General features: G+C 41.5%; 1 protein-coding gene across 1 annotated transcript; it reads right to left on the minus strand.

Annotated features, from left to right (window-relative positions):
• On the minus strand, window positions 1-25,667 carry GSDME (gasdermin E). The gene is made up of 11 exons (XM_030944016.1): window positions 25,501-25,667; window positions 23,941-24,052; window positions 21,475-21,705; window positions 20,143-20,335; window positions 12,339-12,510; window positions 11,247-11,367; window positions 6,254-6,442; window positions 4,560-4,687; window positions 4,260-4,443; window positions 2,824-2,897; window positions 1-1,608 (listed from the first exon to the last, which is right to left on the minus strand). The coding sequence occupies exons 3-11, from the start codon at window positions 21,683-21,685 to the stop codon at window positions 1,378-1,380; spliced, it is 1,503 nt and encodes a 500-aa protein (XP_030799876.1). The 5' UTR covers window positions 21,686-21,705; window positions 23,941-24,052; window positions 25,501-25,667; the 3' UTR covers window positions 1-1,377.
• Between the last annotated feature and the right edge of the window lie 1,552 nt (window positions 25,668-27,219).

Raw genomic sequence — 27,219 nt, forward strand, 5'->3', positions numbered from 1 at the left:
TAAGTTATTCTATTGTTTTGACATAGCATTTAATAGAAAGTTTTTGTAAACTCATTACAGAGGCAACTTTTAGTAGTGATAGGTAAAAGACAACTGTCCCACTTACACACAGCTCCCAGAAGCAGAGTTCCATGCTTCAGCTCCTCAAGGATCTTCTACACCAGCACAAAGTTCAGGCAACACCATCAGCTTCACTGAACAGATGAGCTGCAGAAACGCCCACGTCCCAGCGTGCAGAGCTATCCTGAACTCTCAGGCAGTGGAAAAGCACCATGGTGCTTTTCTGCAAAGTCCGTGTCCTCAAGGAACACTGAACTGGCGTGACTTTTTAAAGGCTTAGACAATCTGCTCAAGGCCTTGTGAGAATAGAGCAGGAAAGTGAGCAGAACTCTTACCCACCAGCTACGCTGCAGGGCCTGGTTACTGATCACCCCCACACTGGTGCCTGCTTGTTTGTCTCTCAGCCATCTCAACTGATACTCCACCTACTTGGAACATCTTCCCAAGCCCACATTTACAGTGATCTCCGCTGCATTTCTGTTCCATCCATGATTATAAAAAATTATGATGAAAAAACAGACAAAATAGTTCAAGCACATAGTGCTTTACTAATACTTTTCTGTTAGTCAAAGAAACAAGCAAAATATCTGCATTGAAAATGTCATATGGGTAAAATGATCATTTCTGTGGTGTGCACCAGGGACCCTTCATGTGCACATACCAGAAGGCATTGCCATGCCAAAGTTCAGAATGCAGCTGAAACTTGCTAAGACAAGTAAAAACATACCAGAAAAGAGAATGCTGTACAGAGGTATGAATCCCTAAAGTGGATCTTGGTGGTTGAAAAAGAGGCTTTGTTATTTCCTGCAGTGTGCAGTTCATATCCGTAAAAGCCAAACAATAATTAATAAGAGAATCTAATCGAGTACCTTTTAAGAGCCCTCCATTGCACTTGCTCCAGAGTGAAGGCATTCTGCACACCCAGGCTTAAGGAGAAAAGCAGCTGCTGCATTGCAGAACCTGGGTTTCCAGGGGCTGCCTGTTTGCTTGCTTACAAAAAGCAGTTTGTACTTTGCTGCTTTCTCCCATGCATATTAATGCAAGCAATCAGGCTTTCACTGCCCTGCAGATCTGACACCTACCAGAGCGGCTATGTTCAGTTTCTCTCCCATGGCTCTCTTTTTTAATTTCTCCCCTTCATCCCTTATTTATGTATTTTTCACTGAAACTGCAGAGTCCCCTGGTCACCCTAATTCCTGGCTGTGCTGCCTTAAGTACCAACAGAACAGCTCTACTGCTGATCCCAAACACACCAAAATTACAGAGCTACAAAAGAAGCAACAGGCTACAGCAAAAACTGGATACTCAGTACAGCTCCTATACATTCCCACCTAAAGCATGAAATCCATACAGTGCAACATAAAGAACAAGTGGGAAGAATCTCGGTTCTTTCATAGTTACAGCTCTTACAGAAGACTCTGTCATTTCCAGATTAATGTTTGATGAAGCAAACAGCCTTTGCACGACCTCAAATCTTCCTCTGTCAGCCAGAGTGGCCACCAAAGGACTGCTCAGTGCCACAGTGCCATCAGCTGAAGCGACGTTAGGCTGCATTCATGAGAGACAGCAAAAGACAGAGACATTAAAACATTTTCCAGGCACTGCTGTTCCTGCCACTGCACAGCTCAGTTTCATATAAAACCACAGGAGAGCTGACAAGGCAGCAGCAAAAGGTCAAGATTCCCTTTGCTATTAGCCCTGACAAGTACAACGTACTGATCCACAACCAAAGCTCCATGGCACACTTTAAGGGGAAACATCTCTCCTACTTGTCATTCCCTGAGTTCTACTTCTCTCACTGCACATCACACTAACCTATCACTCTGAGCAAACAGAAGAACTCCCCTTGCTCCTACATATTTAAAGGATTTTACTATTGTTTTTCTAAGTGACTTTAAAAAGCTTAGAAAAATCACAGAATCAGAGAATGTTTTGGGTTGGAAGGGATCTTAAAAGATCATTAAGTTCCAATCCCCCTGCCACAGGCAAGGACGCTTTTCACTAGACCAAGTTATTCAAAGCCCCATCCAACCTGGCCTTTAACACTTCCAGGGCTGGGGCATCCACAACTGCCCTGGGCAACCTGTTCCAGTGCCTCACCACTTTCATAGTAAAGAATTTCTTCCCATCTAAACCTACCCTCCTTCAGTCTGAATCCAGTCCTTCTTGTCCTGCCACTACATGCTCTTGTAAAAAGTCTCCATTTTTTTTGTAAGTTTCCTTCAGGTACTGGGAGGCTGCAATTAGGTCACCCTGAAGCCTTCTCTTCTCCAGGCTAAACAAATCCAATTCTCTTACTCTTTCCTCACAGGAGAGGTGCTCCATTACTCCAATGCCCTGCACCATTCCTTCAGCAGTTACAATAAATGGCCTCAGAGTTTTGAGACTTCAGGGTTTGCCAAGGCTCAAGCACTGTTGCTATCAAAGCGAAATTTGTTTCCCAAGGAGAGATGATTACTGCTACTGAGACTTTAAAACAGTGAGACTATTAGAAAAAGAAAACCAGAGTTTAAGTCACAATTTTCTTTTGCTCCCAAACCATGAAATCTCCCAAACACAGCAATGTTCAGAGGTTAGATATCCACGTGCAGTAAATTACGTGCTGCATTTGCCACATCAGATTCTGACCTTGGCTAAGCACTGCCTACAGCTGAAATTCCCACTGGAGCTTGACATCTCCTCCTTTACTGGGGAGAAATATGGCTGAGGACACAGCCACTCCTGCTGCTGTGCCCATGGGTACATCTCATCTCCATTACTCACCAAACAGCACAAGGCTGGAACAACCTGAAGATCGCAGCAGGCACGCAGCAGGACAAGGGTGTCATCAGGCAGCTCTGTGGAGGACACATGCACAGACAAAGGTCATTTCCAGTGAACCCTGCACCAGGCTGGCTGCTGGAATAGGCACTTCATCAGGGAGCTAACAGGTCCTCCTCAGCTGGATGTTTGGAAGAGGCTGATCCAGCCCCTTCCTGCCAGCAGAACAGAATGGGATGGGCAGAGGGTCTGACTATCTCTGTCCTTGAGAAAAGACATTTGTAGGAAAGGAGGTTTCCTCCCCATCACCTTGCCTCTCCCTAAGTATCTCCTCAGCATTTAACTCTGAGTCTGGAGGCTGGATGAATGACTTAAGCCTTGAATAAACCAAGAACCTATGCTCCCAAATCCATAGGTGATGCTAACTTCTGCAAAGCCCAATTTGAGAGGAATGGCATAGCTGAGACTGCCTCAATGCTGGGAGAGGGACTAGCTGATCCCTGTGGTACCCTTCAACTCTGTAACAAAAAGGCTGTAATTCCTACCACAAGCAACAAGCATAAAACAGCTTTTGAATCTAGATCCAGCTACACTTATGTCTGGACTTTAGCAGCAGACATTATGTCCGAAGTCAGGTAATAATGCAACACACTCAATTAACTGTGCCCTGCTGTTAATGGCATCTGACAATTGATACCACATCAGCAGGTTTCTGTTTTCTATTTCTCTTCTCTCTCCACAAATGAGTTAAGCTCTCCCACCTGGGTCCTGTGCATATATGGATGCACACTGACATTCTGCTGCACGGTGCCACAATTTACACTGTTATCCTTCGTTATCTTAATGTCAGGAAATTCTTTATATACAAGACAGAAGAGAAAAATCCAGGGAAGTCTGTCTTGGACTTTGCAGGTAGGTTTTAATTAACACTGTGGTGCCAACTAGATTGTGAGGATGGCATTTGTTTGACATTTATGTTTAATCTCCTGTTTCAGCAGCTGCAACACAGCCCTCTAATTGCAGTGTCTCTGTGTTAAAGTCATTTTTGCTAAATTTAGTTTGCACTTGAACAATATACACTGTTACACGGGAGACAACACCTAATTTGTAATTCTCAGCCTTTAGGCAGGAAGGACTCTGGCATGCAATAAGTACAGAAATTAGCTTGCCAAACTGCAAATGCTCACACTCAGCAGAAGCAAAGTTGAGCAGTCTTGGGGGAATGTACAATTTACACACAAAATCTGTCAGTGATTGAGGGCTGAATTTAATTCACAGCCAGGAATGCTAAGCATAGTATACCAAACTCATAAAAAAGGAACAGAAAAATTTATGTTCATGCAGCTCACCAACTGCTCAAAGAAAGCCATAAAAGCTTTAACATGGAGGGAGCTTCTAAAAGGAAAATAAAATTTTTAAAAGGGCTTTTCACAACATACCAGATATAGCACTGATAAGAAGGTGAGCAGCTGAGAAAAGTTCTTCATCCTGAGGCTGATATTTCTGCAACAGCTCACTCTTTAAACTGCACCCTAAGAGCTGCAAGAAGTCAAGGAGGTCTCTTTGTTCTTCAAGTTTTAACTCCTCCAGATCTGGCTTGTCTCCTGTGCAGATATCATCGAACTGAAAGCAAAAGAATAAGCAAAACTTCTTGAAAAGAGAAAAATCCACGCAAAAGAGAATGCTAGTACTATTCTGAAATTACTTTTAGGAAGAAATCCAAAGGTTCTTCATCTTACCATGTCCCCCAGGGCAGTCACCATTTCTTCATGGAGCAAGAGCTCACAAAGGGTTTTATATAAAGCTCTTTGCTTGTCTTCAGGAAGCTTCACAAAGGGCTGGAACTGGGTCTTCAACCGTGACAGATCTTTCCCAAGAAAGCAGGGGAAAATAAAACTAAATATTTCTACACAAATGCCAGTAAAACCAGGTAACATTTTGCTATGTGTTTCACAAGCTCATTTGTCACCACACCTTGACAACCCTCACATCCTGATTTCCACCAGCACAAGTTATAATGCAAGGTTTGAACAGATCTGATTTTATTTCCTAAGGAGCCAATGAAACCTCAATGCAAACATCAAGAAAGAAGAACAGCTACCAAGAATCAACATTTTGGTGTTTAGTATTTCTAGTATTTTGAAATTCAATACTTTAATGTTAACAAACTAACTACATCCTAAGTCTTCCACTTTGAAGTCTATCTCCAGAGAATGTTCATTTATATGGCAGAATGAAGAGTACTCATTAAGTACAAGGGAATGCTCTGCATTCATTTTCTCACAATTCAACTATGATACTGAAATTAAATCTTCTGTGACATAAAATTACCATGTTGCTAAAAAAAATGAAGCTTTCAAATCAATAATGCCAACTGGAAGGTTGGAATGGCTCTTTTTTCCACATTCCAAAAATGTGGGCATACAAGTGTTCTCAAATTTGTTTAAAAGAAATTTTCCTTCATGTCACTCCAGTCAAGAAACACGCTCTGTTTAAAGATGTCCTTTTTAACTAAAAAATTACTTCACTGGGGAAAAGAAAAAGCCCAGCCACAGGCAGGTATTTTGTTTATCTGATGCAATGGTATGAATTTGTCTATACAAATAACAGAAAATGATATGTACTTCCAAATTCTTTAGTAAAAACAATTTTTTTAGCTTTTTCATTTTCCAAGAGACAGCGGAGGTTAAATTATTTAAAGAAATCTCCGAGACTTTTAAGCAAGAAAAGCAAATAGGTCTGTCAAACTAAAACAAAAAACAGAATAGTGGCATACCATTCTTTCACAAGTGTTTTTTACATATTGTTTATTTATCAAGGGGGAAACTCATCAGGAGAACCAGCTGTAAGAACTCCACCAAGAACTGAGGAAAAGCACAGTGTGTTCTGAGACCTTGACTGGTTTTCCCTTTTTCCATTCCGTTCCACCAGTAACATTCCTGCCTCTTCTTTCCACATTCCTACAATAAAAACTTGTACCTGGGCCATTATACCAATTTGCAAATCTCCATTTAAACCACATTTTGATTTTCTCAGTTACAATGCTTCTCAGAAAATAATGATGCTAAGTGAAGGCAAGGGAGATGTCTATTTCTGAGACTTAACCTGCAACAGAGAAGCTTTACTGAGAGTATTTTTCAAATAAAGAGAAACTATTTTCAGAGGTTATCTGGAATGCAAAAGAGCCATCTGACTTTTTAAGATGATCTTTATGACAGATGGATTCAGAATCTTTACAGAAAGAGTCCACTGCATACACTCACTGCAAACTGATTTTTTTATATTCTTTCAGTGCATTCCCCCAAGAGTTCCTGATAAGAGCTATTAAAATGAACTAACAAGATTTCTTACTTGCTATTGTACCAGATTATTTCTGCCTATCAGGTTATTTAATGCACTGTAATATAATCATGCAAAGCATTTCTGGTAATACCTTGTTTCAATATAGTTATAGAAGCATCACTGGGAACGAGGTTTTTAGCCCCAGAGTACATCTCATTATCAACAGCATCTGGCTGATAGAGGAACGAAGCATCTCTGAATTGAACCGAATGGGGAGAAGCTGAGCCTTCTGTACTTTCTTTTTCAAAACCTCCTTGCTGTTCATCTAGCAGACAGAACTCTGTAATTAGAAATTCAATCAAAAACAATAATTAATAAAAAATAGATGAGCAATTACTGAATGAGATGATAGCTTGTCTTTTCTAGTGTTCTCGCACGTCATTTCTCCATGTGTTGTCTCTTCCAGATGGAGAGAATGCCAGTGGTTGCTGTGCATGTGAATTATTGAGCATTCCTGCAGCCCTGATGTGTGGTACAGTGTGTACAGACAAGACCTGTGGCGCAGCTGCCTCCTACAGAACATGACACCAGCTCCTGTGAACTAAATTAATGTAGACAGAAAATAACATGAAAACTTCCTGCTGACACTGTAAACCAGAATGCTGCAGACAGGAGATGCAGGTAGGAATTCTTGTATGTTTTCACAGAATCACAGAATAAGCTGAGTTGGAAGGGGCCCTCAAAGATCCTCACATCCAACTCCTGGTCCCACATAGCACCATCCCCAAGACTCACACCATGTGCCTGAGAGTGTTGTCCAAATGCTTCTTGAACTCTGTCAGGTTTGTGCTGTGAACACTTCTCTGGGGAGCCCATTGCAGTGTCCAACCACTCTCTGGGTAAAGAACCTTTTCCTGATATCCAACCTAAACCTCCCGAGTCAGCTTCAGGCCATTTCTTGTTGCTGTAACTGTGTAACTGCACTGAGGTCTCCCCTCAGCCTCCTCTTCTCTGATCAGCCAAGTGCCCTGAAGTGTCCCTTCAGGGCACTTGGCTGATCAGCCCAAGTGACCTCAGCTGCTCCTCATACAGCTTCCCCTCAAGGCCTTTCACCATCTTCACTGCCCTCCCATGGGTACTCTCTAGGAGTTTTTTTACATTGTGGCACCCAAACCTGCCCCCAGCACTCAAGGTGAGGCTGCCCCAGCTCAGAGCAGAGTGGGACAATCCCCTCCCTTGCCTGGCTGGCCATGCTGTGCCTGACTCTCCTCAGGACAGGGTTGGCCCTCCTGACTGCCAGGGCACTGCTGGCTCAGATTCACCCTGCCCTGCCCAGGACCCCCAGGTCCCTTTCCATGGCATTGCTCTCCAGCTTCTCATTCCCCAGTCTGTACTTTTTCTACCTCTAAGACACACGCTGTAATGCAGGCAAGGGGATCCACTCATGAAGGTGACACATGAAAGTACTCTCTGAGATCTGTAAAAACTCTTGAGAGTCCTTCACAGAGCTTCTGTTGGTCATGGCACTGACACACTCCTCTTTCTCAGCCAAGCCACAGGTCCATTCTCAAGCCCTCCAGGTAAGTGGACAACAGGAGACTTCTGAGAGTCTCTAGAGGACATCACCCAGGGATGTTTCACAGAATCGCTCTGCAATAACTGTCTCTCTTCAGTAACATCACAGAGGAAATAACACACCCTGGCTGGATTACCCTTTCTGCCTCATCTTTGTGACAAGCACTGGCCAAACTCACCCAAACAGGACTCTCTTTATCCTGCCATCCCAGTGCCCCCAGCCAGAAGTTAAGGGCTTCCTGGAAGGTACAAGGACCCTTTGTAAGAGTTATGCTGAGAAATCTGGAGTATCAAATTCTGGGCTCATGTGCCCAACACCGTGCCCTAAAGATGCAGAATACAGTCAAAGCCCTGTGCAGATTCTGATCATTTTTTATTGGCTCAAATGCAAGATTTGAACGTGTACCTATGGCACTCTGCAGTGGGTCTGAGGAGAACACAGGTAGGCTAGCAAGAGAAACTCAATTTTAAAGTAATACCTGACAGCAAAACGAAAAAAATGTAACTAATCAAGCACAGTGCTCAGATGTACCAGGAACAAAACCTAAATATAACCTTTCTGCAGTTTTAAGAGTCTGTCTTACTAAATTAAGGACATTCAAAGCAGATGAGAAAGCATGGAGAGCACTCCATCAGCAAAAAGCTTTTTCAAAGGGAAAGCAGACAAAGAAATCCCTGCCCATAGAGAAAGAAAGATGACAGACCTTTATGCTTGCATAACCCTTCACGGAGAAGAAGGAGCTACAGAGAAGCAGAAAGCGATTAACACAAGCTGAGAACTTCCCAAAGCAACAAGACTGTGGACAGCAGCTGAGGCACCACAAGGCCAACTCATTCATGTTACTGTCATTGAAAAGAACAAGGCTTTCACATGAACCCTGAGGAGGAAAACTGTGCTAATACACTGCCTCCCCTCCTGAGGCAAAATTATGCTAATAAGGGGAATAGAACTTTTCAGATGATGTTGTTTAATCTTTAGTAGAACTCAATTCACAGGAAAACACAGGACTCAAAATTCTGTATTAAGAAGACAGTTAATATATTCTGTATTGAATTCTATTACATTCATCAATGACAAACATCCAACAGTGTAGTTAGAGCTTGTTAGTTACTCAGAAATGTTAACAAAAATTCAAGAAAACCAGATATGATCAACAAAAACAATCAAAGAGACTCCTTTATGTGGAAAAGTGGATATATTGGGACTGCTTAATTTAAAGACATTTAAAAAAGCAAACCACACGCATATAGCCATGAACAGAACAAAACAAATCAGCTGGGTGCTTTTAGATCCCCTGATTTGTAAAGCAAGAACAAGAGGCACTTCAGCGCAACTTTGGAGACACAAAACTGCAAAGCCTTAAGCAGAAACAGCTTTTACATGGAGTGAAGAACTAGCCTGTCGAAATCAAACAGAATGATTACAAGAAAGCACAATGGTAAATGGATCAGAAAAGTATTAGATCCTTCTTATTCTTTTAGAATTTATTTTATTTATAAAAATATCCAAATATGTCCAGTTGCATTAGTCAAAACATTTACAAGAAATATATACCATTCTTCCCAACAGAATAACTCAAGTACTGGCAGTGGAAAAGAAAAAGCGACAATAAAAAGCTTACATGCATCTTACTCCATAACTATCTGTCAAGAGAATCCCATTAGGTTACACCTGCTATTGGTCACTTTCAGTCTCACGAGAAAGGACTACATTAGTCCTTGGATTTAACTTCAAAGGCTATCTCTATTCCCATAAACAGACACTGATCCCTGCTGCTCAGACATTAACAAGTTGAAGTTTAGGCTCCACCATACTTACTCTCGCTGGCAAAGCCCTAATTTTGTTGTCAGTTCCTCTCCTTTACCTTCTCAATGAATTCCAGCAAGGGAAAATAGCACATTCAAAAAAGAAAAGAGGCAGGATGTAGATTGTTTAAGATAAAACATGAAACAAACTGGCTTTGAAGCTTAAAATATGTTAATATTAAATATGGAAAAAAAGTGGAAAAAGCAGCAGAAGTGGAAAAAGAGCAGAGAAATAAAGATCATTAACAAGACCCATGTATTCTTAGCTAGCAGGACATCATAATTTCATGTAGAAATCATCTAAGTAGGCTATCAGTTATATACCTATGCAGTCAGACAGCCTTAATTGCACCTCATTACTCTGAATTACAGCTCCATTATAACCATGACGTCAACATCCTCTGCTACTATCTCTGTGTTCAGGCTACATCAGAGCAATTCCACTTTTCAGAAACTTTTTACAGGTTACATAATATTTACTTCTATTCTTGAGCCTACAGACTTCCTTTATATCAGAAGGAATATGATGGAGAACTAATCTTCGGCATTTCTCATCCAAGTAAAGCACATCCTGGATTCAAATCTCAACTCTACTCCAATTATTTCTTCAATGTATCTCCTGTTTCTCTCCACATCAGTCCTTCCCATCTTCCACCTCTACTATCTGATTTTATTCCTCCTTGCATAACATCCTCTGAAACCTCCTTTAGGTCCATGAGTTTAAATGAGGATAGACAAGAAAGAAAAGCGCAAGTGATTGTGCAGAGCAGAGATACAACTCCCCCCAAAGCCAATTTCAACATTTTTTTAACCTGAAAAATATTCGACTTGACATAAGTAAAGCATGACCAGACAACACGACAACGGCATTTCTGCAACCACTCTGAGGGCAATCTTTAAATGAAAGTGTAAGCTAGAAAAGTTTAAATTCCAGTCCCGAATGTACGATTCTGTTTTTAACATGACTGTTGCCTAAACATTCCTGGTTGATAGCTGATTTACATTCAGGTCACTCTCTGCAACAGGCAAAGGGAATAGCCCAGACCAAGGGCCAGCTGGCTGGAAGCAAAATTGCAGTGAAAGACATGGACAATAAATCCGAGAGGATCAGTAGCTTGCCCTTGCAGTTATTGAAGTTTGCTCCCAAATTTGCCCTAAACCAGAACAGCTGCATACTGGGTTGTAGTGACAAGACTGTAGCTGGTGGATTGATGGAACTGAATTTTCAATTTGGGAAAGTGCATTCAGAGTGCTATGTCCAGTTTTGGACTCTTGAGAACAAGCCCCCCATTCACAGACTGGAGCTATCCAGCAAACAGCAGATACTGAGGGAAATAACTTCACTACCACGGTGGTCAAACATGGTAACAGGCTGCCCAGAGGAGTGATGGAATCTCTGTCTCTGAAGATAAATCAAAACTTTATAATAGATAAGGATATGAGCAATCTGATCTAACTGAACTTAGATCAAAGTTCAAAAGTTGGCCTTGCCTTAAGCAGAGGCTGGAGCTACATATCTCCTGTGGTTCCCTGAAACCTAAGTCATCCTGAGTTTACAGTGTATTCAAGCCACTGAAAAAGCATTACTATATCAAAGTTTTAAACTTAATAAATCTGCATTTCTAGCACAAATAACTATCAAGGCAAAGGACACCATACAACACAATCACCTTCATGCACAGGGAAACACAAAAATCACTGTCTGACAAACAGCTTTGTCCACAGATGAACTGTGTGCCACAAAAAAAGAGTTTTTCACTTACCAAACTGACCATTGTGCTTTATGAACAGTTCAATTACACCGTAGGCAATAGTGGTTGCAGGAGGAATTTCAAGGATCACGCTAGAATCCTTCATCAGACTTCCATTCTCACTTACTGAAACCTGTAAGACAGATTTATTCACCATTTATCTGATTCAGCTGCTGCATAGCTTAAACATGTAATTAAGGTGAAAACTACAGAGGGAGAATATCCTTTATTCTTCATGATGTCTCATCAAAGTGTTACACCTTATATCTGGCATCTAAGAAAAGAATGAGGTAGAAACACAGCACCAAGAGCAGCTCTCACACTCTCAGTTACCCGGTCCTAGCACAAAGTTGAGCTCTAGGTGTAGCTTTTGCCACACGTGAAGCCCCATGTCACTAGGAAATGGGCATCCACCCCTGCCTTGCCCAATTCTACTGTGACATTTCTTTTGCCCAGCTGGAGGCTGGCACCAGGAAGGGGGCACTTGCAAAGGGGGTTGTAACTCTGTAATTCCCAGATTCGTACAACTGGAGACACACTGTACACAGAAGTGATTTCCAGCTTTAAAAAAAAAACCAACTTGCAGCGAATGAGCATGTTTTGACTTCAGTAATTCCTTCTCAATTCACAGGCAATTTTTCAGATAGCCTCATAATGAAGTTAATCTCTACTCCCACGATCAAAAACAAATAGTTTCCCAATAAATATGAAAACTCAGCAGACACTGCAACCATTTGTGATGAATGATTACTCGGCTTTTCAAATAAATGTGATTCAGCAATGCATTCTGCTATTCAATTGCAATGAACTGTTTTAGGTTTGCTTCATATTCCGCTGTAGGCAGGAATCTACAGAGAAATGGAATCACAATTTGATACTATCGATGGAAACTACATTCCAGGCTCACACAAAAATATGGCACCTTTTGCCAGAAAGGCAATGGAAAAAACATTTTACCATACGGAATTTTCACAACCAAGCACTGCAGTTTGTTCACCGTATTAGGAAAGCAAGAAAAATACTCTGAAGTCCATTTGGAGAAATCATTTCTTCTCAGATAATGTGCAAATGTTCTGATCCTTGCAGATTTTTAGGAACTTTTACCTTTATTGTTTTTGCAGTGCATCCCATCATACCACTGACTTTTTCTTCTGTCTGGATATGTTCAGATATTGTACACTTCTGAGTTGTGATTATCTTTTCTCTCAAGATGCACAACACTTCACGTTTTCTTTCTATAACCTGTTGCAGTAAACTACTGTTCAGATCTATTGTCCTGGAAAAGAAAAATACACCATTAACAATACTATAATTGTGAAAAAACCCCAGAAAAATCAAAACCAACCATATTTTCTTAATTGCTTGAAGAAGCTTTTATTGCAAAAATGACAATGGTTTCCATATGAGCAGCCTCCTCAAAATTATGATGTCCTCTTTTGTTATTTGGCAGCAGTAAATATCTGTTTTCCACAGTAAATCCTCACATACATATTGAATATACATTGAATTCTTGATTCCCTACTCTGAGCAAAAATGGAAGCTGTCCGGATACTTTCTAAGCAAAGAAAAAAGCAGGAGGGAAGCAAAGGCAACTTTGAGTTTCCTGGGTAATACAAAACCAACCAGTCAGGCTCTTGGACACTAGACTGAAGCCTCTCCTACTGTGAGCTCGCACTGACATTGCCACTGCCATGGCAGGGGGTGCTGGCTTGGGGACACAAGGACAGCAATGCCTCAGTGCCAACACCCACTGCTTGCTATGGACCTGTTTCAGTGCTCACCTAAACCCCAGGCTGAGTGGGATCAGCAGTGACTGAGCATTTCAAAGGACTGAAGGAGAAAGCAGAAGATTTCATTGATTTTGAGACTGGGGATTACCCACCTGCTTCAAAATCCTGCGTTATTCATTGGTATAGACACAAAATTTAAAATTGGTGACCAGGACTGTCACAGTCAAAAGAAAAACTAACTGTGGGGGGAAGCTCAAAACTCTAGCTCAGGCACCAATTTAATAAACCCTACTCCACAGCACAATTCAGCATCTGTTTAAATGCTGCTGGAAATAATTCTAACATTAGGTTCTTCTTAGAATGAGCAGAAAACAGAAAGTGAACTCCCAGAAACAATACAGGAGGTTTATTTCCTACAAAAATGTTACAAAATCTACTACCTTCTCTTTTGGGGTGTTAACAGACTTTCTGGTAACAGTTAAAGCAATTTCTTGATTGTATTTAATTGATTAAAATGTGTCAATTATATTATACTTTTGCAAAATATTCACTGGAGGTCCTCATATGAGATGTTATATTTTTTATGAACAGGTAATCTAGCAAAACTGTTGGAAGATTAAAGTACTGCTATCCCAGACTCAAATTATTCAGTCTTTTCTCCTCCCTTTTACTGTAAATGGCTATTCATGGATCTAAATGGCAATTTCCCAAAAATGTGACAGAAAGACATGTCTGACTCCAATTCATTTAAATCGAGATATCTCCACTTTTAATTAAAAAGTTTCAGATTTATTAGATTCTGGAGCTCTGAATTTATGCAGTCTGTATAAGTCTGAAGTCAGCTGGGGTTTTTATTGAATTAAAAATATCCTCAGGCAATTTTTGATCTTTGGAGAGTTACATGCTTATATGAAAGTTCAATCAGTTGGAATGAACTGTCTGAAAACCTTAAAGTTGATTGTTTAGACAAGGGAAAGAAAATACTCTGAAGCAATACAGCAGCCCCAAACATTCCGGAGATTATTAATATAACCTTTTTTCATTTGGTGCAAAGTCATGCTTTATGCTTGGAATGCAATGAACCTTTGGATTAAGCAAAAATTCAAGAAACATCAAGTAACCACAAACCTCACCATTCTCAGAAGTGTCTGCCAAACCAGAGCCATTAGTTACAGTCTATCAAGCCTATCATACACTTCACAATAATTATTTATGTTTCTAAAGTGGTGTGCTAAGCATCCTGAAAATACAAATGAATGCACTAAGAACTTGCAGTTTTAACATCTGACCTAGGGAGCTACAGGGGAAAAATCACAATGAAGAAGCACAAAAACAATTTGTCATTTGCTTTCGCGTATATCTTTTGACTGTTTAAGAGGATGACAGACTTGCTGGATATCTCCAAAATTTACAGGCAAAAAGCCCCTCAAACAAAGGTAGAAAAACACCTATTAAATAAAGATTTGCTATTTCTGAGTAAGCGTTAATTGAAGAAGCCTCGAGAGTATGACCTATGCAAATGAATTACCAAACAAATTCAAGAGACTTTTTCTTCCACCTGCTTCTACAGTATTCTGCCTGAGGCAGGACTGGCTCAGACCCTGTCACACTCCTGGCTTTGAGGCCCAGATGCAGAAGCAGCAGCACAGTGGCAGAGCAGAGGAGTCAGAAGATGTTAACTTGCAGAGAGGGGCAGTGAACAAATCCTGGAGGCAACGCTGGGGGAGCTGCTGCTGCACTGAGGGCTATGGAGTGACAGGGACACACAGGGACACAGAGCTCTCTGCTGCAGCAGCACTCCCCAGGCAGTGCCCAGAGGTGACCTGGGATCCCCTGCACAGAGCTGAATGTGTGCCAGCCACTGTCACAACCCCAAGGCTCAAATGACTTCAGTGGGATGTGTCCCATTGTAAAGCTGTCAGAACTGTTCTCCTCTGCCCAGTAAGTTTAGTGAGCTCCAAATTCAGAGCTTTCAAACACACAGCCTTGCCCACAGCAACAGAAACCTTTTCTTTGAGGACAGCACAGTTAAGTGCTCTCCTCTAGACTTCTGGCACTGAACTTTCCATCATAAAACAGAGCTCTGGGGTTGCATGTGGGCACGTCGTGAGTTATTACTGGGGCACAGCCTCTTGAAGACAAAATATTCTGCTCTCCTCAGCAACTCAAACAGGAGATGATGACACGAGGTAAGCAAGTATCTTATCTAAATTACCACTGAAAACAGTCATCAAGAGCAATCCACAACAGGGTTAAAGTTTGATAATCAGATCAGGGCTTCAAGTATTGCAGGGCAATGGCTGCTGAGTCTATGACTGTATTTTTGCAAGAACTAAACTTACTTGCCAGCATAACACTGAATATAAGAAAATATCTGAGTAACACAATATGGCTGAGTTAAATCCCTGAGAATATATGCATGCAAGGCACATAAATTGCATTGATTATTTTACAGGTCATGTTTCAGAGCTTTTATTTCTGTTCTACAACCACAGCTCTTACCATTTCTTTCACTCTGTACTGTACAAGAGCCCCCACCAACCCTGTGCCATTTGTACTACGTCACCATTGCCATTCCCACCCCAAGGAGCTGAGCTGAAGCACTCAAAAATAACACTATAGAAAATATAATGAGATGTTGCTCTGCCAAGTCCCATTATCAACACACAGAGTACAAGTCTGTATAAATAAAAATTATTTTAAAAATACAAATTAGGGGTTTTGCTTGATTATTTGTTCTGCCTAAACAACCTTCCTGAGGTCAATGATTTACTATGCTGGAAGCTTTACAGGCCAAACATGTAAATAAAATAATTTCTTTGAGTTTTGGTCTCACTCAGTGTTTAACTAGATTAAACACTTCTATTCTCCTATAATGCAAAGACTTCTTTCACCTTCATTCAGTATTTTTCTTCTCAAGTTAGGAAAGCAGTAGACAACAGAGACACAAAGGCAATTTGTGGCAGACTGGAGTCAGAAAAAAGTAGAAACCAAGTAAAGACAAGAAAAAACAGACAACACCTGGCAACATAGCAGGCTCTCACAGCTAAAGTAGAGAGCATGAGCCTGCTCTAAACCCCACTGCTGAGACCGAGGGTCTTTCCTTTAAGCACGGAATTTGACCTAATTTCCCACAAAGGAGAGGCCATAGGACATTTTCCACCAAATCCTGCCTGTCTCAGTACCCCACCCACAAATCCTCTCAAAGCAAGGTACTTGTCAATTTCCTACAAATACCAAGAGTATTGTAGGAATTGGGTATTGTTGTGAGTACTCTCCATCCTTACATTGAAATCAGCACTGCTGCCTCTCTGCACAAATCTTCACTGGTCCAAACTACTTATAAGTAAAAAACCTTTTCAGTCCTGTACTGGGCAATGTCACCTCAATACACCTCCTCTCCCAGCTGCAGAGACACAGCCAGCTCATGCTCACAGCTTCTTCTCCACTTCATTTATAATGTGCAGTAGAGTCTGATGTCTTCCATACAAAAATAGTGCTTGTTGCAAGTGAGAGCCTTCACCCAGCTTTGTTCCTGCTCTAATAGAGATGAGTGTCAGAGACTAAAATCTCACTCTGCCATTTTCCACCAAGCACAGATGCATATTTATTTTGTTAATCCACTTCAAATATAACCTCTCTGACCTACTTCTTACAGAACACAGCATCTGCAATAGTCAGCTTATTGATAGCATTTCACTATTTTCCCTACAGAATAACCTGACACGTACTTCACAGAACATCTTCCCTAAGAATAACAGAGACATCTCAGACTGCAAGGTAGTTTCTCTATTTTCTATTTGACATGCTCCTTATTTTTTAAATCACAGGCACACACAATTGCTTTTATTCAATCCTGTCTCACAACACTTTGTGACTTCATATTATCTCATGTAGCAGCTTAGGTAGGAAACTGAATGGTTTTCTCATCTTGCTCATAAATGCTCAAGGAGTTTTAAACAATAAATCACAAAATGGTCTGAATTTCCACTGTACTCAGATTAAGAACAGACATTTATTTTTGTCTCAGGATGGACAATACCATGCAATTTCACTAATTCAACTAAAATGCAATATGCAACAGTATGAAAGTATCTTTCAGGCATGCCAGAGCATGCTGTTAAAAACACAACTCTTTTCCTAACATGCTAATCACAGAGTTAGGAATCATTCACACAAAATCATGCAAGTGTGACAGGCAATTTTTTCTGCAGCAGATGTGAGCTGACTGACTGCTATCACTGTCCTCTCAGAACTTCTCATTCAATCACCTTCCATGACTTTTAGTGAAATGGTAAAAAACAAACAAGCAAATTTGTTAATATATGAGAAGTACAGAGATTATAATATCCTCATAAATCTTTTTACTGGAGGGAAGAAGAAGAATGGTTGAGGTTGGGAAGAAGACAGAATGGTCGAGGTTGGACAGTCATCTGCTCTAGCCTCCCTGCTTTAGCAGGGCCACCTAGAGCAGTCTGCCCAGGATCACGTCTCCAAGGTGGGGCACTCCACAACCTCCTCAGGCAACCTGTGCTCAGCCACCCTCACAGTAAAAAAGAGTCTCCTCATGTTCAGACAGAGCATCCTGTCTCAGATTGTGCCTACTGCTTTCTGCTCTGTCTCTGGGCACACTGAAAAGTGGCTCATCCAGCCCATACTTCATCAACTTCTCTAAGAGGACCTTATGGCAGTACTGAAAGCCTTAAAATAGAAGATGGAATATAATATCTTAAATCCATAACAAACCAATTGAGATAAAGGCACAGGACTCTGCCCCAAATCATGTATCAGCATGTTACAGTGCTCTGTGAACTAGCAAGCACTATGTAATACAAAATCAAAAATAATGTAAAGGCAAATATACCAAGTTTGTGTACCTAAAACTCTTGTTTAACTTTAGGTATTGCTTATTATGTTAATTATTGAGTTCTGCATTTACAATGTCATTGCTTCTGCAAACGAGGAAGCATCTCAGCCCACATCCTTCAGCTTTCACCCTTTTTCAGAAAAAGGAGCTAATGCAGCATCTGGAATCTAATTAAAAGATCAGTAGGATTCTCCTTCAGAAGGTTCACCTAAGAAGTGACAGGAAACTGATTTGCTGCCACTGAGCACTTTCAGCCTGCTCAACTCTGAAGACTCACGTAACTTATTTTAAAAGGCTCATCAGCTTTGACTTTTCAGAGTTTATTGCTACTAATATGGAGCTTTGTCTTAATCAGCCTAATAGAAGAACATTTTAAAAATGCAACTTAGTTAGGTTATATATGTAGAAATATTAAATGAAACAATGATTGATCAAACAAGCACAAGCACCACGTGTCGTTAAATGACTTCAAGAACAGTTTGCTGCCTTGCATTTTACAAGGCCTGACAGGTAAACATGCTCTTGTAAGTACTGTAATGTTTTGCATCCAAAAATCACTAACTTGTAGGCATCAGCACTCCTGAATTTCACACAATACTCATGAACGAGATGAAAGTTTGAAGCTCAGACACAATCAATCATAAATCATAGAATATTTATGAACGAGTAAGTAGAATTTCATCTGTAAGGCATTGCCAACAATTTCCAGTGAGCCTCTGCATTACATTGGAGAAAAAAATAAAAATTCTGCTATTCTCTTAATTTTCAGTGACCAGGCAGAAGGCAGACTTGCCTCAGTTCCAATTATACACTGTGCATCATAAGCTTTAATAAGCTATGAGCAATCTTTTTTATGAACTAAGATCTACTGCCTTGCATAAAGTGGCACACACATCAACTTCAGTTAACAGTCACACACAGATCAGTGTAGAGCTACTGATTTTCAACACTCAAAAGAAGGTAACATATTTCTGAGTATTTAGTTATATAAAGGATTGTAACTCCAAGATGTGCTGATTTGCTGTGGGAGGATTCTTTTTGTGAACAGAGTAGGTAACTTCAAGTAAAAGCTTACTGATCCTAAATCAAAGTTACTGTAGTTTGTTTCTCCATAGTACTTAGTGCTACAAACAAGACTAAATCTTGACTGATACTATTGTCTTGGTATTAGATGCAGATTAATTTTACAGGCTTGGTACACACATTTAGCCCAGTATTTTCTGCTTTTAATAAGGCATTTAGTACAAAGAGAGCAAGGTGCCTTATTAGAATAAATTTGTTGACTTGTGAACACTCACAATAAAAGGAACACCCGCCATTTGTTCCCATAAAAATGGAGAATTGATTATTTCTAGAACATCAGTGTATCTAAAGCAAATTTACATTGCTTCTGACAACTTTGGCACTGATAGCAAAAACCTATCATCTTTATCTTCAGAGCATCAGCAAAGGCTATTTAAATTCATTACAGCCCCTGCTACAGATCTAGAGTACAATGCTGTCACGAACAAAGCACCCTCATCTCCCACTGAGCCTCGACCTGCAATAGAGAGCAGACCCCTGACTTGTCAGCTGGTTGCCAAACAGGCTTTGGTCCATGACACTCCCATTGCAACATTAAATAGATCCCATTTCAGAGTAGGACAGGAAGCAAGGAAGTGTTGCATATCTTGGAAAATAAAGAACATGGTTCCCCTCAGTTAATACAGTGTATAACAGGAAGCAACATATCTATATTTTGTTCAGCTAGTAGAATATGCCTTGACTATGCTTGCTCACCTTTGCTATTCCTTTAACTTCAAATAATCTCACTTTCTAATATGGTCACTCACACACATGAAATTACAAAGCCTGTTTACAAAACATTAGCAGTTCTGAATTCAATTTCCATATTCAATGCCCCAGTAACATAGAGAACAAATTTTTTTTTCCAGATTGTTACCTCAGTACAGTCCCCCAAAGAAGGGAGGATTTGGCTCTTGTCCCAGGCAGTAATTCATGCAAAAATGCAAAATGAAATAACAGAAGAGATGTTTTTAAAACAAGAAAGAGAAAAGTCTGACTAACAAGATTTCAAAATATGGAGAATTTCATTTTTGTATATATGATATGTCATGATATATGATTTGTCATGAATATGATATGATTTATATGATATATGATTTGTCATGACTATGAAAGCTTACAATAAAAATAATTTTCAAACTGTGGCAACACTACAAAATTAATTGGTGGGTGACCACAGCTGGCCCAACTCTTTTCAGCTCAGTAATCTCTCTTGGCCACTATAACATTCATATTAGAAACATACCTGTCCTTGACATCTTTCATAAGCTGCTGCAAGTCAACCTCCTGCTTCCTCAGGTTTCCAAATGAGGACTGGTTTTCCACATAACCTTTCCCTCCAGCTCCCAGGCTGAACTTCACAAATGATGTTTCAATACTTCCTTGAACAAAATCTTCAAACTTCCCCATGTATTTTGCAAAGTCAGACTCCACAATCACTAGGAAAGTAATAACAGTAATTTCTGTGAAGAGAAGTGCTGAAACTGTCCTTAAGTGATTGGAGGAACAGATACTTACAGAAAATATGACAAGTTAGCAATGGCAAGGAACAGTATGAAGAGGTAAATAATAAAATTTACATCTCTGCAACTCTTGCATCTGCTCTCTTCATGTTTTCATCATCTTTGCCCTACTATCTTTAGTATTTTGCCATTTTAGGAAAACATAAGTTGACTGAAGTGCTGAACTCGGACACTATGAAATATTTATAAAGAATGATTGAAATTTATTTCAGCTACAAAGAAAACTACAAAGCAGACCTGCTTGTACAACAGTGCTAGTATTTTGGCATTATTTTGACACATCTCATCATAGGGCTGTCCCAAAGTTTACTGAAAACCAATGCAAAAATCTAAGTGGTTTAAAACAACTCTGAATTTTATATACCTAAAAATCAGAGAGCTGACCCAGAATCAGCTATATTTCCAAGCCAGCTACAATTAAGATCTTAGGTTAGGGAGTTATCTATTTTACTGTATGGAATTATAACATGTCCAGAAATATGGGCTATCATCTCATAAATCTTAAAACATGGGTGGGACTGCTATAGTTGGATGAAGAAAAAAGTACAAGGGTCAATCTTTTTTAACAGTCTGTGTGAGACAAACAGAATGGGTGGTAAAACTCACCTGGCCTGGCCTAGAAGCATTCCTCGGGCTACTAACACCAACAAGACACTGTTTATTCACTGCTTTTGACTGGAAGCACAGTACAGTTTCACACTACTATGACATACAGCCCCCTATAATATTCTAGGGATATTCCTGTAGCTGCAAGACAGCTACTGTTATTAAACAGTAGGACAATATAGCCTGACAACATTCAGCCCTTAATTTAATACTCTACCCAGGCAAAACTTTCTTCTTTTTTTAACCAACATTTATTACTACCAGTTTTAGTTACATGAATGGTCAAGTGAGAAAAGATCCATCCATCTCGTTCCCATGGATGGAGGATTCCTTCAGAGCATTCCTCCAAAAGGAGCCCTCTAATAACATAATTGAGAATAATAACAAAACAGGTTAGGGATTGTACAGTTTTTATCTGCACTAATAGTGCTGCCCAAGTATGGTTTTACCTGGTTTTATTGGTTTGTCTTCAGTAAGCACATCACTCAGGGTGACTGTCAAGAAATGATACTTGGGCTTCTGCCAGCACCAGAATTTCCTCCTCTTCGTAACTAAGCTCAAAAGCTGCAGCTTGTCTGAGGCGTTCAAGTGGGAGACAGGGATCAGGTCACCTCCACTGTCAGTTTCTCTCACAAAATTCTTCGTTGCTTTTGCAAACATCGTGGGAAATCACTTAAAGCCTGAAAGAATGCATCTGTTTTCAAACAACTACAGCTGGAAAGTATAAATATTTACATTGTCCTTTTAAGAAGTCCTTCACAGAATTGGTATTAACAAAGGAACACCATGGTGTTTTCACCCTATCTTCTCAACTCCAAGCTGGGAAGGAGTTCCAATTACTTGTCCCATTGCAAGTTTTCTGAGTAACTAATAAAAGACTTCTAGTTAAGAGGAACATTCACAGGTTACTAATCTGTCAGGGAGGAAAAACTTACACAGCTTACCTGAAATTCTATGAAAAAGCATCTACTAATGAGCATCCCGTAGAGACCAGCTGTGATGAGGAGAGCACTGGGGCAATGGCAGAGGATTTCTGCCTCCCTACAGGATCCTTCTTTTATTACCTAACATAAAACTTACTCCACATAAGGCAATTAGGTATTACTCACACAAATTATCTTGATCTTTTTAATAGGGAGTAAACACATGGATGGATAATAACAACTGTTCTATAAAAAGCACCAAATACGTGAGCTGGCATCTTTGTTACTAAATTTTGTTTCTGAACTACACCCCTGGAAAGTTCCAATTAATTTTTTTATTTATTAACTCCTTTTTACCTTCAATGTTTTCCAATTTTCTATTTTTCATTTGCTAACTACAGCTAAATTGAACATACATTATTTGCAACTGTAATTCACAACTGTTATGCACATCCCCTACACAACTACATACATTATCTTACTGTTGCTTTGCAATGATTTAATTAAAAATTACCAGCATCTCTTATAAGGTAAGGTTTTCCTTATCCCTGGGAATGTATTTTACTGTATTTACAAAGAATGTCTTCCAGTAAGGGAGACCGGCTGAAGTCACAGAATAAATGGTAAAAACAACCATTCACAGGTGCCAAACAAACAATTCAAATAAATTAATATTTGATATTTTTGAAGAATCTTTCTAGTTTTTCAACTCTGTGTTATCTGAGTTAATGGTATTTCCAGAGTTAAATATTTTTTTTTTAAATCCAGCAGCATTCCTTTAAGTTCCCCAGCTGACATTGACTGGAAAGTTCAACTAAGATCATAAGATGTCTCATCTGGGTATTCGCACTTCCATGATTAATTACCTGTCTTGCTCCACACAGATCTTAGATTTCTCATTTACAAACACAGACTTGAGTAAGGCAGGACAGACTTCAAACAAAAACTGATATTGCAGCGAGCACTCAAGATTATTGACAGAAGACAAAAACCTGAATACAGATTATTAGTGCTTGGACCACAGGCTCCCTATTTTATTACTGGCAAAAAAAGCCTTTTTGCAGAAGCAAACTTAACCTTTTCATTAGTTTTTCCCAAGTCCCATTTCAGATATTCCACACAGTATTTACCAATTCATGATGAGGTACTGACCTCCTCATGAATCATCTACAGGCTAGTCTGTGTTACAAATAAAATGTGTTTGGAAAACAATACCTGCATCAGAAGGATTTGAGCAATGTCTAAGTCACATAGCATTTTACTGAAGAGTCTTCTGGAGCTTTCACTGCAACTGCAGCAAACCCTGCAGCACAACCTGAGGTGTGGACACTGGGAATATTTCCAGTGACTTCTTGCTCTCTGACCTTCTCTTCTTAAACTGAACTCAGACTGATTTTTTACATTCTTAGTCTCCTCCTTAATCTCCCTGGTTTTAATCTCAGTGAGAACACTTTTAACAGAATAAAGCAGTGCAGATCCACTGCAGCAGAAAAGGAAAAAAGCCCAAAGAAAACTTCAAACCAAAACTAGTTTCCTTTATCCACAGGACTTCTTTTACAGGAGTCTGTATTTTGCAAACAGCCAGATAGTGACTGATTTGTTATGTAGGGGACCACCAAAAAATTCTCACTGCCTGCATTAGCTGCCTTTGCCCAGCATAACCTTCTACAAACATTTTTATATTTTACATGACAGCTCACCCACCCTGATCCCCTTGCTACATAGCCAGCTCATATATGCATAGTCTCTGGGGAAAAAAAAAATTAAAAGGCCACCAATTTCTGAGTTTATCATAAAACAAATTGCAAAACCAGGTCCTAATATTTAGCATTCTTACAAACTCACTAAATCTCATGGGACAAACCACTGCACCAGTCTGTAAAACTTCCAGTTCACAGTGTTTTTGCCTTCAGTCCCCATCAACACTCTTGACCAGCAGAAGGAACATCCAGGGAAGAGGTCAGAGTGCTTCTGAGGACTAGCAAGACTCACCAGGCAGGAGAGATGGGGCAGTTTTCACGCTCAAAATAATGGCAATGTCTCCCACACTTTGCTGTGCTGGTAATGTCTTTGCAGGGAGCATATTTTGCTGGTGTAGATGTACCTGCAAATCAAGAATATGCTATCCAAATTCCTGTTTATCTTTGGATGTAGCACCTTTAACACAAATTTGACAATGCCCCCAAACACCTTGCTTCACTTCTTCCCAGAACAAAGACACAGAGCAATTATGCCCCCAAACATCAGGGAGTTGGCATCCTTAACCAATGGACAGGGAGCAGTTACAGACCCAGCTTAAAAAAAGTTCTGCCTTGGGAGTTTCTTCCCCTGCAAATTTGAATAGAGCTGTGCTTGCTTTGACAGAAATAAAAGGGACGGTATCAAGCTGGTAGGAAATGCCCGTCAGAGTGAATTCACTCTTGCAGATTGATAGCTAGGCATGAAAGAGAAAAGGAAGAAGTACTTTCCTTGCCTACCAAAAAATCTAAAATTAGCCTGAACCTGGACTGCAGGAAGATTATTTAATGGCAAGAATGAGAACAAATGAAGACAATGAAACCAATTTCACCATTTACCTAAACAAACAAATCTCATCCCTGCTTCTTTGCTTTACAGCTCCCTAACTCAGCATAGTGGAACATTAAATCCAAAGCAACATTTAATGAGCAATTGCTGTTTGCCTTTGTCAATACAAAAAAAGCAAACAGTTGCCTGATATTTCTTACATTCTGTATATTTCACATAAAATACTTTTTTTTTTTGCATTTAACCTAAGATCCAAGTTGTAAGGAAATGCAATGTCTGAAAGCCAGAGAGAAAGCTTTTTGAAGACTAAAGCCTTAGCTTTAGAAGGGCTGTTAGGCATTAACCACTGCGTAGGAGTGGTAATGGCCTTGGAATCCTAAAGGAGTATGAGTCTGTATCTGAAGGGAACGGGAGCATGGAAATGACGACATGCACGGTATATGTTTTATAAAAGAACATGAGAGTTACCTTCACCTCCTCTCTAGACAATTAAAATGAAAAAAAAAAGCACCCATAAGAGCTAAAACGCAAAGTCTAGCAGGGCTGCCCACACAATGCATTACAAGTTTTGAATGCACGTAGTCCCCAAAAACACCTCCAAAATGTTTTAGCCCTGGCTGAAGCCCTCTGTTTGCTCCTCGATGACTCTGCAGCACGTGCCTGCAAACACCGGTGCCGCAGCCTCGGGCACCCCGGAGGGATGTGGCACCTTTCCCCGGCCGTGGGCGCCGTCCTGCGGGCTGCCAGGGCAGAGGGAAGGCCCCGCGCTGCCCCGGCGCTGGGCCCCGCCCGCCTCTCCGGGAGCGGCCCGGGCAGGGGAGCATGGCCCCGCCGTGCCACACCTCGGAGCCCCGCACGGGCACTGCAGCCATTCCGCTCCTCGCGGGGCGGGCGGACAGCGGGGCGCGGCAGGGAGGCCGCAGCCGCTGCTCGTACGCCGCGGAAGGGTGGAGTGGCAGCGGCCGGGGGAGGCGGGCAGGGCCGGGCCGGGCCGCGCCACCGCCCCGGGCCCGCTCCCGTACTCACGGCATTCCCGGCGCTCCCCGCCGCCGCTACCGGGGATGCGGCGCACTCCGCCCGCGGGGCGTGTCGAGCCCGCCGCGCCCCAGGCGAGGTGCCGCGGGCGAAGCTCAGCGAGCAGGTCCCGCAGCAGCGGGGGCTCCGTGCCGGGCGGGCGCGGCGGGGGAGCGCAGGCCCCGCCCGGGTGCCCGGGCCGTGCGGGCGGGAGCCGCGCCCGGGGCGCCTCCGCCATGTTGAGGCGCGGAGCGGCCGCCCAGCGCAGGGCAATCCTCCGCGAAGCCTCGGGGCGGCTTCTGCCTCCCTCGCCATCCCGCCCATCTGCTCGAGCTCCCTCGGGCGCTGACCGTCCTGCCGTGAGGGTTGGAACGAAGCGCTGCAGGTGTCCCTCTGCGTGGGGCGGTGGCCCGGCACAGGCACCCCGCGGCAGGTGTCGTGCGGGGCAGCCCTTGAGTGGATATTTCCCACTGGGATGGGACAGACTGTTTTGTATGGCTGCACACTGGCAGATAACACTGGCAGGTGTCTTTCTCTCTAGGTAGTTGCGTGACAGCGATGTTCTAGGACACGAGTGGTAAGGGCATCTTTGTGACAGCCTCTCTAGCCCGGCTCGGCTCGCCCGTGCTCAGAAGTGCACGGGGCCGGTGCCAAGTCCGCTGGAAGCACCAGCGCTGCCGTGATTTTGGCTGCGAGTTTGCACCTCTGGGTTGGCACTGCGGGCCTTGTCAAGCCGCCGTGCACCGAACGGGAGCTCCCAAGGTCTCCAGTCCAGGGACCTTGAACGGCAGCACTATGGAAAATGAGAAGTGTGGTCAGTGGAGCCGGGGCAGGTTGGTGAACCGCAGTGTGAAATCCTGGGCGCTGTCACAGTATCTCAGCCGTCTGAAAACACTACAATGAAAAAACTTGGTTGTTTATGATGCAAAAGGAGTGATCCACTGAGAAACAGATGAGTCTGCAAAAACCAAAAGAGTAGTTTTTCCACGATAATAAATACCAAATAAATCTTTTTCAAGTGAACCATGCCACTGGCTGGGTACCTTCCCTTGTGGTTTGAACAGAGAGCATTTGAGGCTGAGGGTAAAGTTACAAATGTCACATCACCAGACCTTAATGGGCTAACACCCTGGCTTCAGAACAAAGGGAAGGTGAAAGCTTAATGTCTTAAAATGAACAGTCCTGGGTGAAAGATAGCAGCAAAGTAGATCCATTTCTTCCATTTAGGTACGTGCAGCATCCAAACCTTCCAATGAATTTCAGCTGATTTTAATCCATTACCCCTTCCTGATTTCCCCAGGTGACATCCTTATTGATTCAATGATAAAACATCTTCATTCTGGGGTTGCACCTGCTTACAGAAATTTGAACAAATAGCCAGAACGGAACTAAGTACCTGTGTTTGTGATAGTTTAAATTTTATGAACTAATGAAATTTATAAAGCTCCATTCTTAGAGCCCCTGCCTGAGAAAAAGTACCCACACATCCTCGGGAGATCTCTTTTTAGGATCAGCAGTGAGCTGCAGAATTGCTAGCTCCTGTAATAATCTGGCCAGTAATAGCACATGTTTCATAAGCTATCATGTGTTTTTCCAGGGAGTGGCAATGTGTGATCATTTCAAATGCAAGAGTCTGCTAAAGCATATTTTGAGAAATAAGGGAGGAAGTTGCACTGAAGCACATTGCTATGGAAATATCCACTGAGGAGGTAGGACTTAAATAAAACTAGT

Source organism: Camarhynchus parvulus, chromosome 2, assembly GCF_901933205.1.
Source record: "Camarhynchus parvulus chromosome 2, STF_HiC, whole genome shotgun sequence".
NCBI lineage: Eukaryota > Metazoa > Chordata > Aves > Passeriformes > Thraupidae > Camarhynchus > Camarhynchus parvulus.

Coding starts and splice junctions, on each gene's coding strand:
- GSDME (XM_030944016.1), bottom strand. CDS start 21,685: ATGTTTGCAAAAGCAACGAAGAATTTTGTGAGAGAAACTGACAGTGGA. Junction 12,511..20,142: donor ATGAAAGATGTCAAGGACAG/GTATGTTTCTAA, acceptor TTTCTTTTCCAG/GACAATAGATCTGAACAGTA. Junction 6,443..11,246: donor AAAGCACAATGGTCAGTTTG/GTAAGTGAAAAA, acceptor TTCTAATTACAG/AGTTCTGTCTGCTAGATGAA.